This window comes from Bos indicus x Bos taurus, chromosome 10 (genome assembly GCF_003369695.1).
Source record: "Bos indicus x Bos taurus breed Angus x Brahman F1 hybrid chromosome 10, Bos_hybrid_MaternalHap_v2.0, whole genome shotgun sequence".
In the NCBI taxonomy this organism is placed as follows: domain Eukaryota; kingdom Metazoa; phylum Chordata; class Mammalia; order Artiodactyla; family Bovidae; genus Bos; species Bos indicus x Bos taurus.
In genome coordinates this window covers 31018877-31039438 of record NC_040085.1, presented here as the reverse complement: position 1 = coordinate 31039438, position 20562 = coordinate 31018877, and the positions used below count along the sequence as shown (strand labels likewise).

Here is a 20562-nt window from a genome sequence, read left to right as displayed (position 1 = left end):
AAAGAAGGGAATCCAAACTGGGTAGGAAGTAAAACTCACTGTATACAGAAAATCCAAAAGACACCACCATAACACTATTAGAACAAATGAATGATTCTGTTAAGCTGCAGGATAAAAAATTAAAACACAGAAATCTGTTGCACTTCTATACACTAACAACAAGCTATCAGAAAGAGAAACTAAGGAATCAATCTCATTTACAACTGCATCAAAAAGAAATAAGATACCCAGGAATAAATCTAGGAAGAAAAAGATCTCTACTCAGAAAACTGTAAGACAATGATGAAAAAGAACTGAGACAACAAGAGATGAAAATATATACTTTGCTCAGACTGGAAGAATTAATATTGTTAAAATGACTATACTACTCAAGATAATCTATAGATTAACTGCAATCCCTACCAAAATACCAATGGCATTTTTTACAGAACCAAAACAAACTACTCTAAATTTGTATGAAAATCCAAAACAGCCTAACTTAACTACCCAAAACAATACTGAGAAAGAAGAACAAACTAGAGGTACCATGCTCCCTGATTTCAAACAGACTACAAAGCTATAGTCACCAAAATAATATAATACTTGCACAAAAGTAGACAGAGAAGGATGAAACAGAATAGCCCAGAAATGAACCCACGCTTACATGGGCATTTAATCTACAACATAGGAGATAAGAATATACAATGAGAAAAAGACAGCCTTCTCAATAAATAGTGTTGGGAAAACTGGACAATTACATGCAAAAAAAATCAAACTGGACTTTTTCACATGATACACAAAAATAAACTCAAAGTGGATTGACAATTTAAAAGTAAGACTTGACATCATAAAACTCCTAGAAGAAAATGTAAGTAGTATTAACAATGCTTTTATCAGTCTTAGCAATATTTTGAATATGTCTCCTAAGGCAAGGAAAACAAAAACAGACAAATGGGAATAACCAAACTAAAAAGCTTGTGCACAAGGAAGGAAAACACCAACAAAAGAAAAGACTGCTTACTGAATGAAGATATATGCAAACAATTATCTAACAAAGTGTTAATATACAAAATATATACAAATCCATTTAACTCAACACCAAAAAAACAATCTTATCATGAAATGGACAGAGAACCTAAACAGACATTTCTCCAGAAAGACACACAAATGGGCAACAGGTACATGAAAAGATGCTCAACATCACTCATCATCAGGGAAATGCAAATCAAAACCCTAATGAGGACGTCTCTGTTGGTCCAGTGGTTAAGAATCTACTTGCCAATGCAGGGGACACAGGTTCAATCCCTGTTCCCAGAAGAGTCCACATGCCGCTGAACAGCTAAACCCATGTGCCACAACTACTGAGTTTGCGTGAGACAACTACTGAAGGCCCACGGGCCCTAGGGCTCGAGCTCTGCAACAAGGCATAGCAATGAAAAGCCTGTGCACCACAACCAACAAGTAACCCCCACTCACTGCATCTAGAGAAAGCCCACGTACAGCAACAAAGACCCAGTGCGACCATAAACAAATAAAACCACAACGAGCTAAGAGCTTCCCTCAAAGCTCAGGTGGTAAAGAATCTGCCTGCAATTTAGGAGACCCAGGTTCAATTCCCAGGTTGGGAAGATCCCCAAAAGAAGACAATGGCAACCCACTCCAGTATTCTTGCCTGGAGAATCCCAAGGACAGAGGAGCCTGGCAGGCTACAGTCCATGGGGTTGCAAGAGTCAGACACGAGTTAGCGACTAAAGAGAGAGACAATGAGCTATCACCTCACCTGTCAAAATGGTATTATCAAAAAGACAACAGATAATCAGTGCTGGAGAGAAAGTGGAGAAAAAGGAACCCTCAGGCATTGTTGGTAGGTATGTAAGCTGGTGCAGCCACTATGGAAAACAGTATCGAGGTTCTTCATGAAATTAAAAATAAAACTGCCATAGAAACTGCCAAGCAATTCCACTTCTGGGTACTTTTTCAAAGAAACTAAAAACACTAATTCAAAAAGACATATGCACATCTATGTTCACAGCAGCATTATTCACAATAACTAAGATATGGAAACAATCTAAGTGTCCATCAATAGGTGAATGGATAAAAAAGATGATAGATGAATATTAGCCACAAAAAAAAAAGAATGAAATTTTGCCATTTGCAACAACATGGATGGACTTAGAGGATACTGTGTTAAGTGAAAGAAGTCAAGACATAAAAAGACAAATATTTTATGATTTCACTTACATGTAGAATCTTAAAAAAAAAGAAATGAACAAAAATAACAAAATGGAAACAAGAGTCATAGATCTAGAGAACTAGATGGCTACCAGAGGAGAAGTAAAGGTAATAAATGAAATAGGTGAGGAAAATTAAGAGGTACAAACTTCTAGTCACAAAGTAAATGAATCACAGGAATAAAACGTACAGTGCAGGAAATACTGCCAATAATAATGTAATATATATTAATACACGATTAATGCAATATATACAAAATGTAAAATTACATTATGACAAATGATAACAGATTTATCATGGTGATCACTTTGTAATGTACACAAATACCAAATCACCCTATGCTACACACCAGAATGAACAGTACTGTAGGTCGATTATACTTCAATATACACTCAGAAAGAGAGATCAGATTTGTGGTTACTGGGGGCAGGGGAATGGAAACTGGATGATGGTGGTGGAAAGGCATAAACTTCCGATATAAAATAAGTACTAGGTTTATAATGCACAACATGATTGATATAATTAACACTGCTATATGTTATATATTAAAGTCACTGAGAGAGTAAATCCTAAGAGTTCTCACCACAAGCCCTGCCTCAAAATAATCTCAGCTCCCAAACCAAGCATCTAAAGACAAAGTCTGCATATAGCTAAAAACCATTTTCAGATAGACGATAATACTATTTCTTGGAGCATGCACATCAAGTTGGTTTTTTTCCTCTTCAGTAACAGATATTTATGCATTCATAAATCGGAACCATTTTCTTAACTCTTAAGATCAGAATCTTAAGATTTAGATAGGGAAACATTGACAGATTTATTTTCTTGGGCTCCAAAATCATTGCTGATGGTGACTGCAGCCATGAACTTAAAAGACGCTTGCTCCTTGGAAGAAAAGCTATGACCAACCTAGACAGTGTATTAAAAAGCAGAGACACTACTTTGCCTACAAAGGTCCACATAGTCAAAGCTATGGTTTTTCTAGTAGTCATGTACAGATGTGAGAGCTGGACAATAAAAAAGGCTGAACACCAAAGAACTGATACCTTCAAGTATCAGTTTGAACTGATACCTTCAAACTGTGGTGCTGGAGAAGACTCTTTAGGGTCCCTTAAATAGCAAGGAGATCAAACCAGTCAATCCTAAAGGAAATCAATCCTGAATATTCATTGGAAGAACTGATACTGAAAGCTGAAGCTCCAATATTTTGTTCACCTGATATGAAGAACTGACTCACTGGAAAAAGATCCTAATGCTGGGAAAGGTTGAAGGCAAGAGGAAAACAGGATGACAGAGGATGAGGTGATTAGATGGCATCACTGACTCAGTGGACATGAGTTTGAGCAAACTCCAAGAGACGAAGTACAGGCAAGCCTGGCATGCTGCAGTCCATAGGGTCGCAAAGAGTTGGACACAAAAGAGCAACTGAACAACACGTGACACCAAAAACTACTGTCTGAAGAAATACACGATTCCTTCAGCTAACAAACTCCTTCTCACCTCGGCCTCCAAAGTAATTTTAAAAGTAAATTCTCTATCACTCAAGGATAGATTAAACTGTTTTTGGATTATGAGGGTGAAAATAGTGGTGCTGCCATAAAACTCCTAGAAGAGAACATAGGCATTACATTCTCTGACATAAATCCTATCAGTGTTTTATTATGTCAGTCTAAAGCAATAGAAATAAAAGCAAAAATAAACAAATAGGACCTAATCAAACTTATAAGCTTTTGTACAGCAAAGCAAACTATAAATAAAATGAAAAGACAAATACAGAAAATATTTGCAAATGATGTGACCAAAAAGGGCTTAATTTCCAAAACATACAAACAGCTCATACAACTCAGTAACAAAAACAAGCAACCCAATCAAAAGACAGGCAGTAGATCTAAACAGACATTTCTCCAAAGACAACATACAGATGGCCAAGAGGGACATGAAAAGATACTCAGCATCACTAATTATTAGAGAAATGCAAATCAAAACCACAGTGAGATACCACCTTACACTGGTCAGAACAGCCATCAATAAAAGGTCTACAAACAACAAATGCTGGAAACAATGTGGGAGAAAAGAGAACCCTCCTATGCTATTGGTGGGAATGTAAATTAGTGCAGCCACCATGAAAAACAACATGGAGGTTCCTCAAAAAAGCTAAAAATAGAGTTTCCACAAGATCCAGCAATCCCACTCCTGAGTATATATCTATACAGAACTATAATCCAGAAAGATACATGCACCCTAAGATCATCATAGTAGCACTATTCATAATAGCCAAGATATGGAAACAATCTAAACATCTGAATGACAGAAGAATGGATAAAGAAAATGTGGTACATATATAAATGGAATACTACTCAGCCATTAAAAAAAAGAACAATAATGCCATCTACCACAACATGAATGGACCTAAAGATTACCACACTAAGTGAAGTCAGAAAGAGAAAGACAAATACCATAAGATATCACTTACATTAAGGAATCTAAAATATGATTGGGCTTCCCTGGTGGCTCAGCTGGTAAAGAATCCACCTGCAACACAGGAGACCTGGGTTCGATCCCCGGGTTGGGAAGATACCCTGGAGAAGGGAAAGGCTACCCACTCCAGTATTCTGGCCTGGAGAATTCCACGGACTATGCAGTGCATGGGGTTGCAAAGAGTCGGACACGACTAAGTGACTTTCACTTTCATGTTCACATAAGGAATCTAAAATATGACACAAATCAGCTTATTCACAAAACAGAAACAGACTCACAGACATATAAAACAGACTGTGGTTGCCAAGGGGACAGTGGAATACTGGAGGGATGGACTGGCAGTTTGAGATTAGCAGAAGCAAACTATTATATACAGCATGGATAAACCTCACAGTACCGCTATAAAGCACTGTATTAATGTCCTGTGATAAAACACGATGAAAAAGAATATATTTGTAACTGAACTGCTTTGCTGTACAGCAGAAATTAGTAAGACACTGTAAGCCAACTGTACTTCAATAAAATAAATTTTTTTAAATATTGGTGTTGAAATGTTTAAAACTTATATTGGGTAATCAAGATGATTAGAAAGAGACTGGAGAATCAAATATTATAGATGGCATCCACTAGTTGCAACTGCAATATATATAGATACACACACCACAGTAAAAAGTATAAACTGAAAAACACTTTCTCTCGATAGGAAGAAAGAAAAACCTGTATGCTGCCTGAGTAACATCCACTCCACCTGCTAATAACCCTTAGAAAATAGCAAAGAACTAACTTGCCCATAAACAAGTCAAGGGGAGCTCATGAATGTGGGGATTCCATAGTAGCTATTAGTGGAATATGAATTGAGAAAAATAAAGTAGAAGTATTGGGCTGGGATGTACTTCTGCCAAACTTGGATTTTAACATTGAAATAAGGCAAATTTTCAGTAGCAAATGTAAGGAGATTAGAAACAGCCACTAGGTCCTAACAAAGAAAGAGTTAAATAGACTGAAAAATCAATAATTATTTTGAATCCATAAGAGACAGTACAAACTGCTGAAACAGACAGGTAAATACAGGGGATCGTGGTTTAATGGAGCAGTAACTGACAACAGACTCCACCTTGGGAATCAGTGCCAGGGTAGAAAAACCTGAACTGTAACTGACAAATTGCTGGACGCTCAGTGTTAGACAGCCTGAGTTTAAAACTCCAGGGATGCCCAGTTATAGGGGGGCTCCCACATTTCTGTAAGTTTTCCTCTAGGAGCTAGACCAGATCTCACAGTAAATTTCAACTCATGAGAAAAATCCTGGAGTGCAGGTGGCTCGGAGGGGTGGTCTCTGTTACTTTTAACAACAAAGCCTAATCTCTAGAGAGAAATGAGTTAACCAGAGTCTAACTTCGTGGGGTTTTATCAGAACCTAACTGACCTAGGGAAAGGGAAATTACCCAACTCCAGCCTACCAGAGCCAATCCTGTCCAACTTAAGGGGGCAAGAAGGGATATGAGGAGCGCCTGTGAAGTTCACAGTCCAGAGGCACAGACTCATTTAAAAACTGAGAACTAATCACAGAACTAGAACACTTCCCTTTCCCTCACATCCATGCCTTAACACAACATTATTAAAAGCTTATTATATAAAACACTTCCTTTTACCTAACACATCCTGTCTAACTAGCCATAAAAAATTACAACACATACTAAAAGGCAAAAAAAAAACCCCAACTTGAAGACAGAGCAACCATCAAAATTATCAAACTGGAATGTTGAAATTAACTGATCGGGAATTTAAAATTATGATTAACATGCTAAGAATTCTAATAAATAAAGTAGACCACATGTGGGCTTCGTTGGCTCAGTGGTAAAGAATCTGCCTGCAGTACAGGTGACTCAGGTTCAACCCCTGGATTGGGAAGATCTCCTGGAGGAGGAAATGGAAACTCACTCCAGTATTCTTGCCTGGAGAATTCCATGGACAGAGGAGCCTGGCAGGCTATGCTAAGAACAGATGTGCAATGTAAGCAGAGAAATGAAAATCCTAATAAAGAAGCAAAAAGAGACAAAACCAGAAATATCTTTGATCATTCTGGTTTTGTCTAAAGATCAAAACCAGAAATGGGCAAGAAATGGCAAGGACCTAACAGAAGTTAAGAAGAGGTGACAAGAATATACATAAGAACTATACAAAAAAGGTCTTAATGACCTAGATAACCACAATGGTGTGGTCACGCACCGAGAGCCAGACATCCTAGAGTGTAAAGTCAAGTGGGCTTTAGGAAGTATTACTAGGAACAAATCTAGTGGAGGTAATGGAATTCCAGCTGAGTTATTTAAATTCCTACAAGATGATGCTGTCCAAGTGCTGCTCTTAATAGGTCAGCAAATTTGGAAAATTCAGCAGTGGCTACTGGACTGGAAAAGGTCAGTTTTCATTCCAATCCCAAAGAAAGGCAATGCCAAAGAATGTTCAAACTATCATACAACTGTGCTCATTTCACATACTAGCAAAAAGTATGAAAAGTGTTAATCTGACTCTTTGAGACCCCAAGGACTACATAGCCCACCAGGCTCCTCTGTCCATGGAATTCTCCAGGCAAGAACACTGGAGTGGGTAGCCATTCCCCTCTCCAAGGGATCTTCCCGACCCAGGGATTGAACCCAGGTCTTCTGCACTACAGGCAGATTCTTTACCATCTGAGCCACAAGGAAGGACCGCATGTAGCAAGGTAATGCTCAAAATCCTTCCAAGCTAGGCTTCAAAAGTACGTAAACCAAAAGCTTCCAGATGGAAGCTAGATTTAGAAAAGGCAGAGGAACTAGACATCAAATTGCCAGCATCCTTTAGATCTTAGAAAAATCAAAAGAATTCTGGAAAAACATGTACTTCTGCTTCACTGACTACAATAAAGCCTTTGACTGTGTGGATCACAACAAACTGTGGAAAATTAAAGAAATGAGAATACCAGACCACCTTACCTGCCTCCTGAGAAACCTGTAAGCAGGTCAAGAAACAATTAGAATCAGACATGATACAATGGACTGGTTCAAAATTGGGAAAGGAGCACGTCGAGGCTGTATACTATCACCCTGCTTATTTAATTTTTATGCACAGTACATCAAGTGAAATGCTAGGCTGGATGAATCACAAACTGGCATCAAGACTGCCAGGAGAAATATCAATAACCTCAGTTAAGAAGATGATACCATTCTAATGGCAGAAATCAGAGGAACTAAAGAGCCTCTTGCTGAGGGTGAAAGAGGAGAGTGAAAAGCTGGCTTAAAACTCAATATTCAAAAAACTAAGATCATGGCATCCGGTCCCATCACTTTGTGGTAAATAGATGGGGAAAAGTGGAAACAGTGACAGATTTTTTTGGGCTCCAAAATCACTGTGGACAGTGACTGCAGCTATGAAATTAAACTTGCTCGTTGGAAGAAAAGCTGTGACAAACCTAGACAGCATACTAAAAAGCAGAGACATCACTTTGCCAACAAAGGTCCGTAACATCAAAGTTTTAGTTTTTCCAGTAGTCATGTACAGATGTGAGAGTTGGACCATAAAGGAGGCTGAGTGCCAAAGAATTGATGATTTCTATTTTTGGTGCTGGAGAAGACTCTTCAGAGTCCCTTGGACATCAAGATCAAACCAGTCAATCCTAAAGGAAATCAACCCTGAATATTCATTGAAAGGACTGATGATGAAGCTTCAAAACTTTGGCCACCTGATGTGAAGAGCTGAAGATGGAAAAGCCACTGATGCTGGGCAAAAGAAGGGGGCAGCAGAGGATGAGATGGTTAGATAACAGCACCAACTCAATGTACATGAATCTGAGCAAACTCCAGCAAATAGTGAAGCACAGGGAAGCCTGGCGTGCTGCAGTTCATGGAGTTGAAAAGGGTTGGACATGACTTAGTGACTGAACACCACCACCCATTCATGATAAAAACTCTCAGTGAACTAGCAAATAAAAGGGACCTTTCTCAACTCAAATTAGAAACTTTCCCACTAAGATAAGAAAGAAGGAAAAGATGTCTGCTCTCATCAATCCTTCTCGGCATCTTACTGGAAGTCCTAGTGAATGCAATAAAAGGAAATAAAAATAATACAGATTTGAGAGAAAGAAATAAAACTATCTTTGTTCACAAATGACATGATCATCTAGGTAGAAAATGTCAAAGAATCCCCAAAAAACTTCTGGAACTAATAAACAAGCTGCAGATTATGAGGGTAAAGTACAAAATTCAATAGTTTTCCTATGTATCAACAAAGAACAAGTGGAAAACACAATACCATTTACATTATCACTCCCCAAAAGTGAATAGTTATAAATCTAATATATACAAGATCTATATGGGGAAAATGAAAACACGCTGATGAAAAAAATTAAAGAACTAAATAAATGGAGAGGTAGTCAATGTTCATGAACAGGAAGACTCAATACAGTTAAGATGTCAGTTCTTCCCAACTCGATCTATAGATTCAATGCAAGCATAATCAAAATCCCTGCAAGTTATTTTGTGAATATGGTTGAACTGATTCTCAAGACTATATAGAGACGAAAAAGACCCAGAATAGCCAACATGTATTGAAAATGAACAAAGTTGGAGAGCTGACACTGCCCAAGTTCAAGACTTTCTTAAAAAGCTACAGTAATCAAAACGGTGTAGTACTGTTACAAGAAGAGACTAATAGGTCAAGGGAACAGACTAGAGAGCCCACAAATAGACTCAAATAGAGCCAACTGATCTTTGACAAAGAAGCAAGGACAGTATCAGAGCAGAGAGTCTTCTCACTGCTGAAATAGCAGGACATCCACATGCAAAAATAAATGACTAGACACAGACCTTCCAACTTTCACATAAATTAATTTGAAATGGATCATAAACCAAAATGTAAAACACAAAATTTTAAGAATCCTAAAAGATAACCTAAGAGAAAACCTACATGACCTTCAATATGGCAATGACTTCTTAAGATACAAAATCAAAGGCATGATCCATGAAAGAAATCACTGATAGGCTGAACTTCATTAAGATAATAAACTTCTGCTTTGTGAAAGACAACATCAAGAGAATGAGCAGACAGACCACAAACTGGGAAAAAATATTTGCAAAAGCATGTTATCCAAAATATACAAAGAAGTCTGAAGACAACAGTAAAACAATCTGATTAGAAAATAAGCCAAAGACCTTAACAGATAACAAAGAAGATACACAGATGGCAAATAAGCATATGAAAAGATGCACCACATCATGTCATCAGGGAAAGGCAAATTTAAACAAGATATTACTACACACCTATTAGAAAGGCCAAAATCCAGAAAACTGACAATGCTGACAAGGATGTAGAGCAGCAAGAACTCTCATTCACAGAAGAGTTTGGCAATTTCTCATAAACCTAAATACACTGTCACCAGGACTTCCCTGGTGGTCCAGTGGCTAAGACTCCACGTTTCCAACACAGGGGGATCAGGTTCGATCCCTGGTCAGGGAACCAGATCCCACATACTGTAACTGAAGAGTTCACATACCACAACTAAAGATCAAGCATGCCACAATGAAGATGGAAGATCCCGTGTGCCATAACTAAGACCTGGGGCAGCCAAATAAATAAAAAAACAAACAAATAAATAAACAAACATGCTGTTACCATCCAGTCTTGGAACCATGCTCCTTGGTATCTATCCAAATGGACATTAGACTTGGACACAGATGTTCATGGCAGCTTTATTCGTAACTGCCAAAACTGAAATGCAACTAAGATGTCCTTCAAGAGATGACTGAATAAATGAACTGATACGACCAAACAAAAAAAATGTGCTATCAAGTCATGAATAGACATGAAGAAACTTTATATACGTATTACTAAGTGAAAGAAGCCAAGTTGAAATGGCTACATCATTGTATGATTCCAGACATAGGACATTCTGGACAAGACAAAGCTATGAGACAACAAAAAGATCAGAGGTTGCCAGAGGCGAGGGGAACAGGAGATTAACAGGTATAACATGGAGGATTTTTAAGGCAATGAAAATACTCTGTATGATACTATTATGGTGGATACATGTCTTTACATTATTTGTCCAAACCCACCAAGAGTGAACCTTAATGCAATCTATGGACTTTGAGTGATTATGACGCACCAATATAGGTTCATCAATTATAAACAAATGCACCATTCTGGTGGTGGATGTTGATAATGGGAATGGCTATGTATGTGTGGGGACAGAAGCTGTAATGGGAAATATCTAACTCTGATCTCGATTTTGCTGCAAACCTAAAATTGCTCTTAAAAAAATAAAGCCTTCAATAAAAATAAATAACACAAGTTCAAATTTTAAAAGTGCAACAGTGTATCATGTTATTTTAACATGTAATAACCTTCAGCTTGTTTTTAGTCAGGAAATTTATGGATCAGGATGTCCACAGGACAAAAAATTCGTATTTATTTAGCTGCGCTGGGTCTTAGATGCAGCATGCAGGGCCCTTAGTTGCAGCATGTGGGATCCAGTTCCCTGACAAGGGATTGAACATGGACCTTCTGCACTGGAAGCATGGAGTCTTAGCCACTGAACCACCAGGTAAGTCCCAGGAAATTCTTACGTACTAGACATAAATTAGTTTACTTTCAATTTCTTCTGAGCCTCATTGGATAAGTCTTATTTCAATTATGATTTGGGGGTCATTCTTTTCCCTTCTCCAATTAATCAAGAGCTGTCTATATATACTATATATGAACTATATTTTAATACTTTTTAAAAGCTGTCTATATATTAACAAGGAATAGACAAACATGCATGATTAACAAAAGTCCAAATCTAAAAATCTAAGGTTCCCACTGGGATAAGTCATCTAATTTGCCTACAATTCTAGATTGTGAACCCAACTGATATTCATTACAGAAAAATGAACTATCATTTTGCAGAACAGAAAAGCAACTATTATTTCACAAATGTGGGGTATTTTATAGTGGCTTGCATTATTAATACCTAAAGTCAGGAGTCCACATAACCAATATTTTAAATTCAAATCCTCCTTTTATCTCTAAGAACAGAAAATTGTTACCTACCTTTCAGAAACCTCTTGCTTCAACTGAGGGACTTCACCAAGGGCTGAATCAATATCCATGAAACCAAGAAAATCTCGCTTTATATTAAGGGAAGGCTTCTCCAAACCCTTGCCTGAAGTTTCCTGACCCCTTGATAAAGGATCCAAATCTGTTAGCTGCACCTCTGACCCCTCACCTTCTGTAAGACGGACCCGTTGACCAGGAGAACTGGGAACACTGTTCCCTTCTTGGTCAGAGCTGTTCTTTTGCTTTCCATCTCTCTGGGGCTTACTATTCAGCCCATCATCCCGGAAGCCTTTAGCAAATGGATTGTAATCTATTTTCAACTGGGTAATCTGAATGTTTTGATAAGCTGTTACTGCAAAGAATTCAGTCTGTGGGAAGGTAAAAGTGTGGACACCAGGGCCATTTAATTGTATCACTTCAGTAGCCTTTTCTGCAGGCACCAAGTGAAGCCGTGGCAAGTAGCGATGCATAGAGTGCAAGATAATATGCCCTTCTTGGTCCAGTGTATTGTTTGTAAGTTTGAGTTTGTAGAAAGACACTGGTTGATGCATCCAATAATGACCCGTGGAAGGAGATTCTGGATGAATAAAAACCCTCCCCAAAACATGGGGCTCAGCCTTCCCACTGGGCTCCCACCAGCGACCGTTCCATTTATAACGGTGATTATCCACAGGAGATATATCCATGACAAGGATATATTTCATATTTGAATCTAAACCTGTTATCCAATAACGACAGTAAGGAAACATGCGTCTCCCCTGCTTCGTCAGAATCATCTCTGTGCTTCGATGATAGAATTCGTTCCACATATTATTGTTATCCAAGGTGACAGTGATTCCTCCTACAGTACAATCAGCTGGAAGGCAAATCTTTCCTTTAGATTTTCCTGGTGATGACACACTGCTAGCCAAAGCACAGGCATCCCGATTAGTAACCAAAATTCCTTGATCAGTTTTGCCATTTCCTGGCTGTTTCAGGATGACAAAGAAAGTAGGTGCTGCTCCTGGCACTGTCCCACCATCTTGATTAGCCAATATAATCTGTTGTTTCTCCTCCATGATTCCAGTGGGAAAATCAGTAGTAAGATAATTGTAGTTACCACATAATCACAATGGCCTTCCCAGCCTAAAAAAACAAAACAACACTTTAATCAAGTGAACATTTATTTTATTAACAAAAATGTAAGAATGATTGTTATCCCAAAATACATTCCTAAATTCTTCTAAGATTTTGCTTCTACTTTTCTCTCAATCACTGTAAGGATATTCATTCTGGAATATTTGACTACCTTTTTAAAGTTCATTTTAATCTAATTAAGTTACTCATACCCCAATCCTTCAATAATTCACTATACATGCAACCATCTCACATAAAAAAAGTATTCATTTTAGAAAAATTATATGAAAATATAAAAGTATAGACTTAAAAGAAGATTAAATTGTAAAGTTATCCACATTCCAAAAGAATTCCAATTATTTATGAATTAATTTGAGAGGATTCTGTTACAAGTACATTCTCCTGAGTAAAAATTAACAAATTTCCATGTTATCACTGTATAGAGAATCACCTCTTTTATTAGAGTACTGGCATGAGTTCATACACAAGTAAAATGCTATTTAACTTAATTAGTACATGAAAGTGAAAGTGTTAGTTACTCAGTTGTGTCCACTTCTTTGGGACCCCTTGGACTGTGGCCCACCAGGCACCTCTGTCCATGGGATTCTCTAGGCAAGAATACTGGAATGGGTTGCCATTCCCTTCTCTAGGGGATCTTCCCAACCTAGGGATGGAACCTGGGTCTCCTGCACTGCAGGTGGTTTCTTTATGAACTGAGCCATCAAGGAAGCCCTGTTAGTACATACATTTAAAGAAAACATGACAAAACACCAGAACTTACTGGAAAAAGAAATAGTTGGCTCCACAACTCAGACCTTACACTGAAAAAAATTCCAATAAACCGAACACTTAAATCCCACCCCCTATTCCCAACTCAGTGTAATTTTTTTTAATTCTTAAAGAAATCTTGAAAAAAAGCTTTTTGATAATAAGTAGTACACAAAACCTAGAAGTTAATAAAATAAAATTTTTGATAAATTCAAAATCATATAAATTTGTTTTTAATATGACAAAAACTATCCATGTAAGATTAAAAAAATGACTAACTGGAAAACAGTACCTGAAACATATCATAAAGATCTCATTTCCCTAATATAAAAAGGAATTTTATACAAATTGGAAAAACAAAAAATCTAATAGAAAAACGGACAAAGGATAGGAACTGCAAATAGTTAAGAAAATGTACACAGTCACAGAACAGAAGGAATTAAAGTCACCCTAAGATACTGCTTTTTACCCTAGCAGAATTTTTGGCAAAAATCAAAGTCTGTCAAAGGTGCTGGAAAAGGTGTATGTCAACCAGCATTCTCATCTAATTAGCCACTTAAGAGTGTAAGATGACAGAATCTCAGAGGGTAGTATGAAAGTATCAAAAGTAGAAACGCACACATTCCAGGAAACAATGGTTCTTCTAGGACTTTATCTTACATACATATGTGCAAACACACACATACACACCTGTAATAAATGGTGGTACTATGAAAGAGTGGAATATTCTGCAGCTACAAAAGAGAATTATAAATCTTATAGACTCATTAATATTATCTAAAAGATATACAAAGCATAAAGTTCAAAAGAATTATAGATTATGCTATATACTTCTATAAGTTTAAACAAAGAAAAAGCCAAAGAAAGAAAAGAATATGTATGTATTTTCCTGACACAGACTACCTGCAAAGACAGAAGAGGAACTGGTAGTATTGGCTTTATCAAGGCAAAACAGGGTGGCTGGAAAAATACTCGGACACTTTCCAAATTTTTTACCTTGTGACCATACAACCTATCCCCCAACCCAAAAATTAAAAAAAAAAAAAAAAGCCTAAATTAGTTAATTCATAAAAGTTACACACACAAAAAAACACATATACTGTATGACTCCATTTATAAGAAATGTCCAGAATAGGCAAATCTATAAAGTAGATCAGTGGCTGACAGTGAAAAGGGAGAGGATTAATGAGGACAATTGTTAACAGCTTGGGGTCTTCTGTAAGACTGACGGAAATGTTCAGAACTAAAAACCAGTTAATGTATCCTTTAAAATGCTGAATTTTGGGACTCCTTGCTGGTCCAGTGGTTAAGACACCACATTTCCAATGCAGAGGGCCTGGGCTCAATCCCTGGTCAGGGAACTACAGCCCACATGCTACAATCAAGAGCCCACATGCTGCAATCAAGAGCCCACATGCCAGCAACTGAAGACCCCGCATGCTGCAACTAAGACCTGGTACAGTCAAATAAATATATAAATGTTTTAAATCATGAATTTTATGTGAATTATATCTCCATAAGCCATTATAAAGAAATCTCAGGTTTGTTACATTCAACTGAAGTGATGTGCTAAAATAAATTACCTAAATCTTCTCCAAAATATAAAGCTATCACCTTCAGTTAGCTTTTATACAAAAAAGAAAAATATTACATCACTAGGCTTCCCAGGTGGCACTAGGGAATCCACCTACCAATGTAGGAGACATAAGAGACACAGGTTCAATCCCTGGGCTGGGAAGATCCCCTAGAGAAGGGCATGGCAACTCACTCCAGTGTTCTTACCTGTTGGAGAATCCCATCAACAAAGGAGCCTGGTGGGCTACAGTTCATAGGGTCACAAAGAGTCAGACACAACTGAAGCAACTTAGCGCACACACACACACTTGTTTAACTGGATCAGTAATTTTTGACCAATCAAACTGAGCCACTTACTGGTATTCCTCTTTTTAATTAAAAGTCTAATTTTACTTTTCGTCAGAGCTATTGACAAGCAATAATAAAATCATCTGATCTGAATTTTACATCTTTCAGGACTGGCCACTTGATCCCCCCGAAAAGTGGGGGGAAGCTCCAAAACTTAAAATATTCATTATCTTCAGGATAATACTTTAAAGATCAACACTTCAAAAAAGGTTGGTTATTGTTTCTGATAATGGCTAGATATGAAAATAGAAACCCTACTTTCTAACACTAAAGCACTAATACCTAGGAAAGGTTAAAAAAAAAAGCTCTCTCCTCTGATTTGGAGTTTAAGAGATAGATAAAATTTAGAATGATTCTTTTCAAAAGTTTCCTCAGGCTTAAGGCAATTAAGTTTATTGATTTCCTAAAACTAGTTTAAGTAACATCTATCAGAGACTGATAAGACAAAATTTAAACAGACTTATAAGTCACAAATATACAGTGACTTTTATAAAAATAGTAAAGTTCAGAAAGTTCATAAAAACCAATACCTCTAAAATGGTGTATAACTGATCAAAAAAGCCATCATCAAAATATCTACAAACAATAAATACTGGAAAGCATGTGGAGAAAAGGGAACCCTCTTGCACTGTCAGTGGGAATGTAAACTGATACAGCCACTATGGAGAACAGTATGGAGATTCCTTAAAAAACCAGGAATAAAACTACCATTGTTGTTGTTCAGTCAGCTAGTCATATCTGATTCGTTGCAACCCCATGGACTGCAGCACTCAAGGCTTCTCTGTCCCTTAACATCTCCAGAAGTTTGCCCAAGTTCATGTCCATTCCATCAGTGATGCCATCCAGTCACCTCATCCTCTAACGCCATCTTCTGCCCTCAATCTCTCTCAGCATCAGGGCCTTTTCCAGTGAGTCGGCTGTTCGCATCAGGTAACCAAAATACTAGATATTCAGTTTCAGTATCAGTCCTTCCAATGAGTATTCAGGGTTGATTTCCCTTAAGATTGACTGGTTTGATCTCCCTGCTATCCAACCATTATGACCTAGCAATCCCACTAGGGGGCATATACCCTTAGAAAACTGTAATTCAAAAAGACACATGTACCCCAATGTTCACTGCAGCACTATTTACAACAGAGAAGACATGGAAGCAACCTAGATGTCCATCAACAGAAAAACAGATAAAGAAGTTGTGATGCATACATACAGTGGAATATTACTCAGACATAAAAAGGAATCAAGGTCATTTGAACTAATGCAGATGAACCTAGAGTCTGTCAAACAGATAAAGAAGTTGTGGTACATATACATTCAATGGAATATTACTCAGCCATAAAAAGTAACAAAATCAGGGGGATGAACCTAGAGCCTGTCAAACAGAGTAAAGTAAGTCAGAAGGAGAAAATATCGTATTTTAATGCATATATACAGAATCTAGAAAATGGCACTGATGAACCTATTTGCAGGACAGGAATATGAATAGAGACGCAGATATGGAGAATGGACTTATGCTGGGATGGGGGCAAGAGGTGAGAGCGAACCACTGACATATATACACTACCATGTGTGAAATAACATAGCTAAGGGGAAGCTGCTATAAAACACAGGGAAACCAGCCCAAAGTTCTGCATCAACCTACAGGACTGAGATTCGGGGGAGATGCTCAAGAGGGAGAAGATATATATACATCTATGGCTGATTCGGGTTATTATATGACAGAAATCAACACAACATTGTAAGGCAATTATCCTCTAGTTAAATAAAACAAAGCTAAAAACATAAAACTGTATATAAATCAAATAACATAAACTCTTAATCTTGTACTTAGTCCACAAAGCTCAATTTTGTTACAAATCAAGTATTTTTGTAAGCAATTATGCAAAAACACACTTATGAAATGCGTTTAAGACAGGCAGCAAAGAACTACTTGAAAAAATTGTTTAGCTATCCCAAACCTACAAAGACATTAAAGAGTTAAGAATTTCTTAAACACTGTCTTCTATAATAATAAAATCTTGATTTTTCAGATCATTTTTACAGGTAAAAGTGGGCAAGGAAGTTTTAACCAATGCTTTAAAAATCATTATCTTTTAAAAATTAATCTATGAAATATCAAATATTCTACTGATGGGAATCCAGTTTAAAGACTGTACTATAATAAATTTTAAACTTACATTATATATACACATTTCAAAATTTTCCTTTCATTGAAACACAAAATTTAAGTTCAGAAGAGTCAGACTGCTTCATTTCCACTCTGTACACAAGTATCTAATAAATGTAAATATGTGTGTATTAAGTCCAAAAAAAGTTTGAACTTTCAGACTTTTGATTTGTATAGTCTTTTTTTTAATCTTCCTGTCAAGTTTATTCCATAAATTGATCAAAATGTGTAAAACCAAAAACATAATTTACAAACAAAATAGTATCTATCTTAAGCCATACATTGCTAAAGGTTTACAGACAAATAAAATTTTATTCCACAACAATTCTTAACATGGATTTCACTTCATTATAAGGAATATGCCTATGCTTTTGGAATACAATATTGGATTTTCTACAGAAAGGATAGTCAATTCAGCAAATTCAGCTGTGTCAGACACACAAATACCACTCTAAAGTCTAAGATAACTTTAACCAATTGCAAAAATCAAATTACTTAGGCTACTCATGAAGCCATAAATCTCCTTCCAGAAAGATTCTAAAAATTCTCTGAAAGCATTAAGGAAGACCACAGTTTTGGGTATACAGGTATAACTCAGCATTCAAAAAAATCTCAGTTCAGCTTTTCAAGATCAAGCAGTTACCCACATAGAATTACTATAATAATGACCTACAGAGATAAATTCAGTTGTGGCTGGGAAATATTCTAAGTAACATTCTGAAACTGTCAACATCAGAAGGTGCAGGCACTCACATCAACACACAAATGCGATTTCACAGAGAATGTTTTCCAGTAATGTGTCAAGTTCCATAAGAAAACTGTTACAATTCCGGAGTACCTATTCTGAGTATCTTTTCACCAATGACCTCTTTGGGAAATGTTTAGTAACTACTAAAGCCATGATCTTCATACAACTTACAAAATACATTAGTTAGTTTACTAGCTAGTTACCTAATTCAGATACTAGTATCAGTCTCCCCCTCCCCCCACCCCACCCCCAATCAACCCCGGCAACAAAGTACACCAAAATTCCAAACCAATACTATTACTTTAAAAACACAAAACATTACAAAACATTCAGATGATACTCAACCTAAACCGAGTATTTTCAAAGTTGCTAAAAATAACCATAACTTTTCATACAGTAAATGCATTACTGTAAGGTAGGCATGGAGATCGGAGAAGGCAATGGCACCCCACTCCAGTACTCTTGCCTGGAAAATCCCATGGACGGAGGAGCCTGGTGGGCTACAGTCCATGGGGTAGCGAAGAGTCGGACACGACTGAGCGACTTCACTTTCCCTTTTCACTTTCATGTACTGGAGAAGGAAATGGCAACCCACTCCATTGTTCTTGCCTGGAGAATCCCAGGGACGGGGGAGCCTGGTGGGCTGCCGTCTGTGGGGTCGCACAGAGTCGGACACGACTGACGAGTCTTAGCAGCAGCAGCAGCAGCAGCAGCAGCAGCAGCAGCAGCAGCAGGCATGGAGATGTTAGTTTGTTCCTTAACGTAATTATTCACTACAAGAGTGCGGTTAAATTACATTTCTGAAGCTCAAATTTGTAAGAGAATAGATTCACTTGAATTTCAGTATTCATCAATATACAATGGGCCCAGAAATTTGAAAAAGATTTTAAAAAGCACAATTTACATACAAAAGTAATCAGAAAACAAGACAGCAAGGGATGCAAAGACAATCGCCAACTATCCGTTCTTAATCGTCATTAGGTTAACTTTCATAATTAAATAAATGATGTGCGTGCGTGCTAAGTCGCTTCCGTCGTGCCTGACTCTGCGACCCTATGAACTGTAGCCCGCCAGGATCCTCTGTCCTTATTTTCCAGGTAAGAACACTGGAGTGGGTTGCCATGGTACTCACTATCTATAGTAAGCACTTACTTTGGACCAGAAACTATACCCTGGGCATTTTATCATGACTACAACCCTAAATTTGAAAGGTAAATTTCAAAATACATCTGAAATGCTTTTAGGTTTTAAGGCAAGAAGTTGCATTTACCTAAGATAGTAGCCCATCCCCACCCCTTTCTTTCACCAATTACCATTCGTTAATACAGGCTTCATAAGTATTTTCTATTCCTAGGAATGATCCCTTTACCACAACTCAGGGTTAGCAAGCTGGCAAGTCCCTAATACTTGCCTAAGTAGAATTTAAAGAACTAATTTTTATGGCAGAAATGGACAGCAATCAAATAGCCACCTTGCCTTGGATTAAGTATGTCAAGGTACCCAGGGCACTAAGTTTTCTCAAATCCTAAACATGTGTTTTCTGGAAGGTGCATCCAACCCACTCAACTCACACAACAGCTGGAAACATAGCTCTCTGGCATCAAGAAGGACTAGCGCGAAGAGGCCTCCTGCCAGTCTCAGAGAACCGCAGTCGCCGTCGACTACCAGGGCCCACATCACCGCTTTTCAACTACAGAGGCTAGCTAGCCAAGAACCACGTGAAAAAATGCCTCAAGGAAAGCACTTCTGGGGAAGGGGAGACCGACAAATCACGTGCCGCCAGCGGGAACCCGCGGATCACTCGGCGGGATCCAGTCGCATTCGGTTACCGTGGCGACTACAGAACCAGCCGTCCGGCCCTCCCAGGCCGGCCCTCTTTCCCAGCAGCCGTCACGCCACCTCCAAGCACTTTCCCTGCAGCCTTAGCCGCGGCGTCGTGCCCAAAAAGAGGCAGAGCAGGCAGCATTTGCCAGGGACTCTGCCGCAGAAGCCTGGTGTGCTTTAAAACACATAAGGCAGCGCGCGGGTGGGCTCGAGAGATCTCTTGATCAACGTGTCTGCCCCTGCGACGCGAACTCTGGGAGAG

At 37.9% G+C, this 20562-nt stretch overlaps 1 protein-coding gene across 11 annotated transcripts in view; it reads right to left on the bottom strand.

Annotated features, from left to right (window-relative positions):
• MGA (MGA, MAX dimerization protein) overlaps positions 1 to 20562 on the bottom strand; it is a 149099-nt gene that overhangs the window by 79710 nt on the left and 48827 nt on the right. For all 11 annotated transcript variants that reach the window (XM_027553604.1, XM_027553603.1, XM_027553602.1 and 8 more), the window contains exon 2: positions 11752 to 12882. In XM_027553604.1, coding sequence (XP_027409405.1) covers positions 11752 to 12815 — 1064 coding nt within the window. In that variant the 5' untranslated portion in view covers positions 12816 to 12882. The remainder of the gene's footprint in view (positions 1 to 11751; positions 12883 to 20562) is intronic.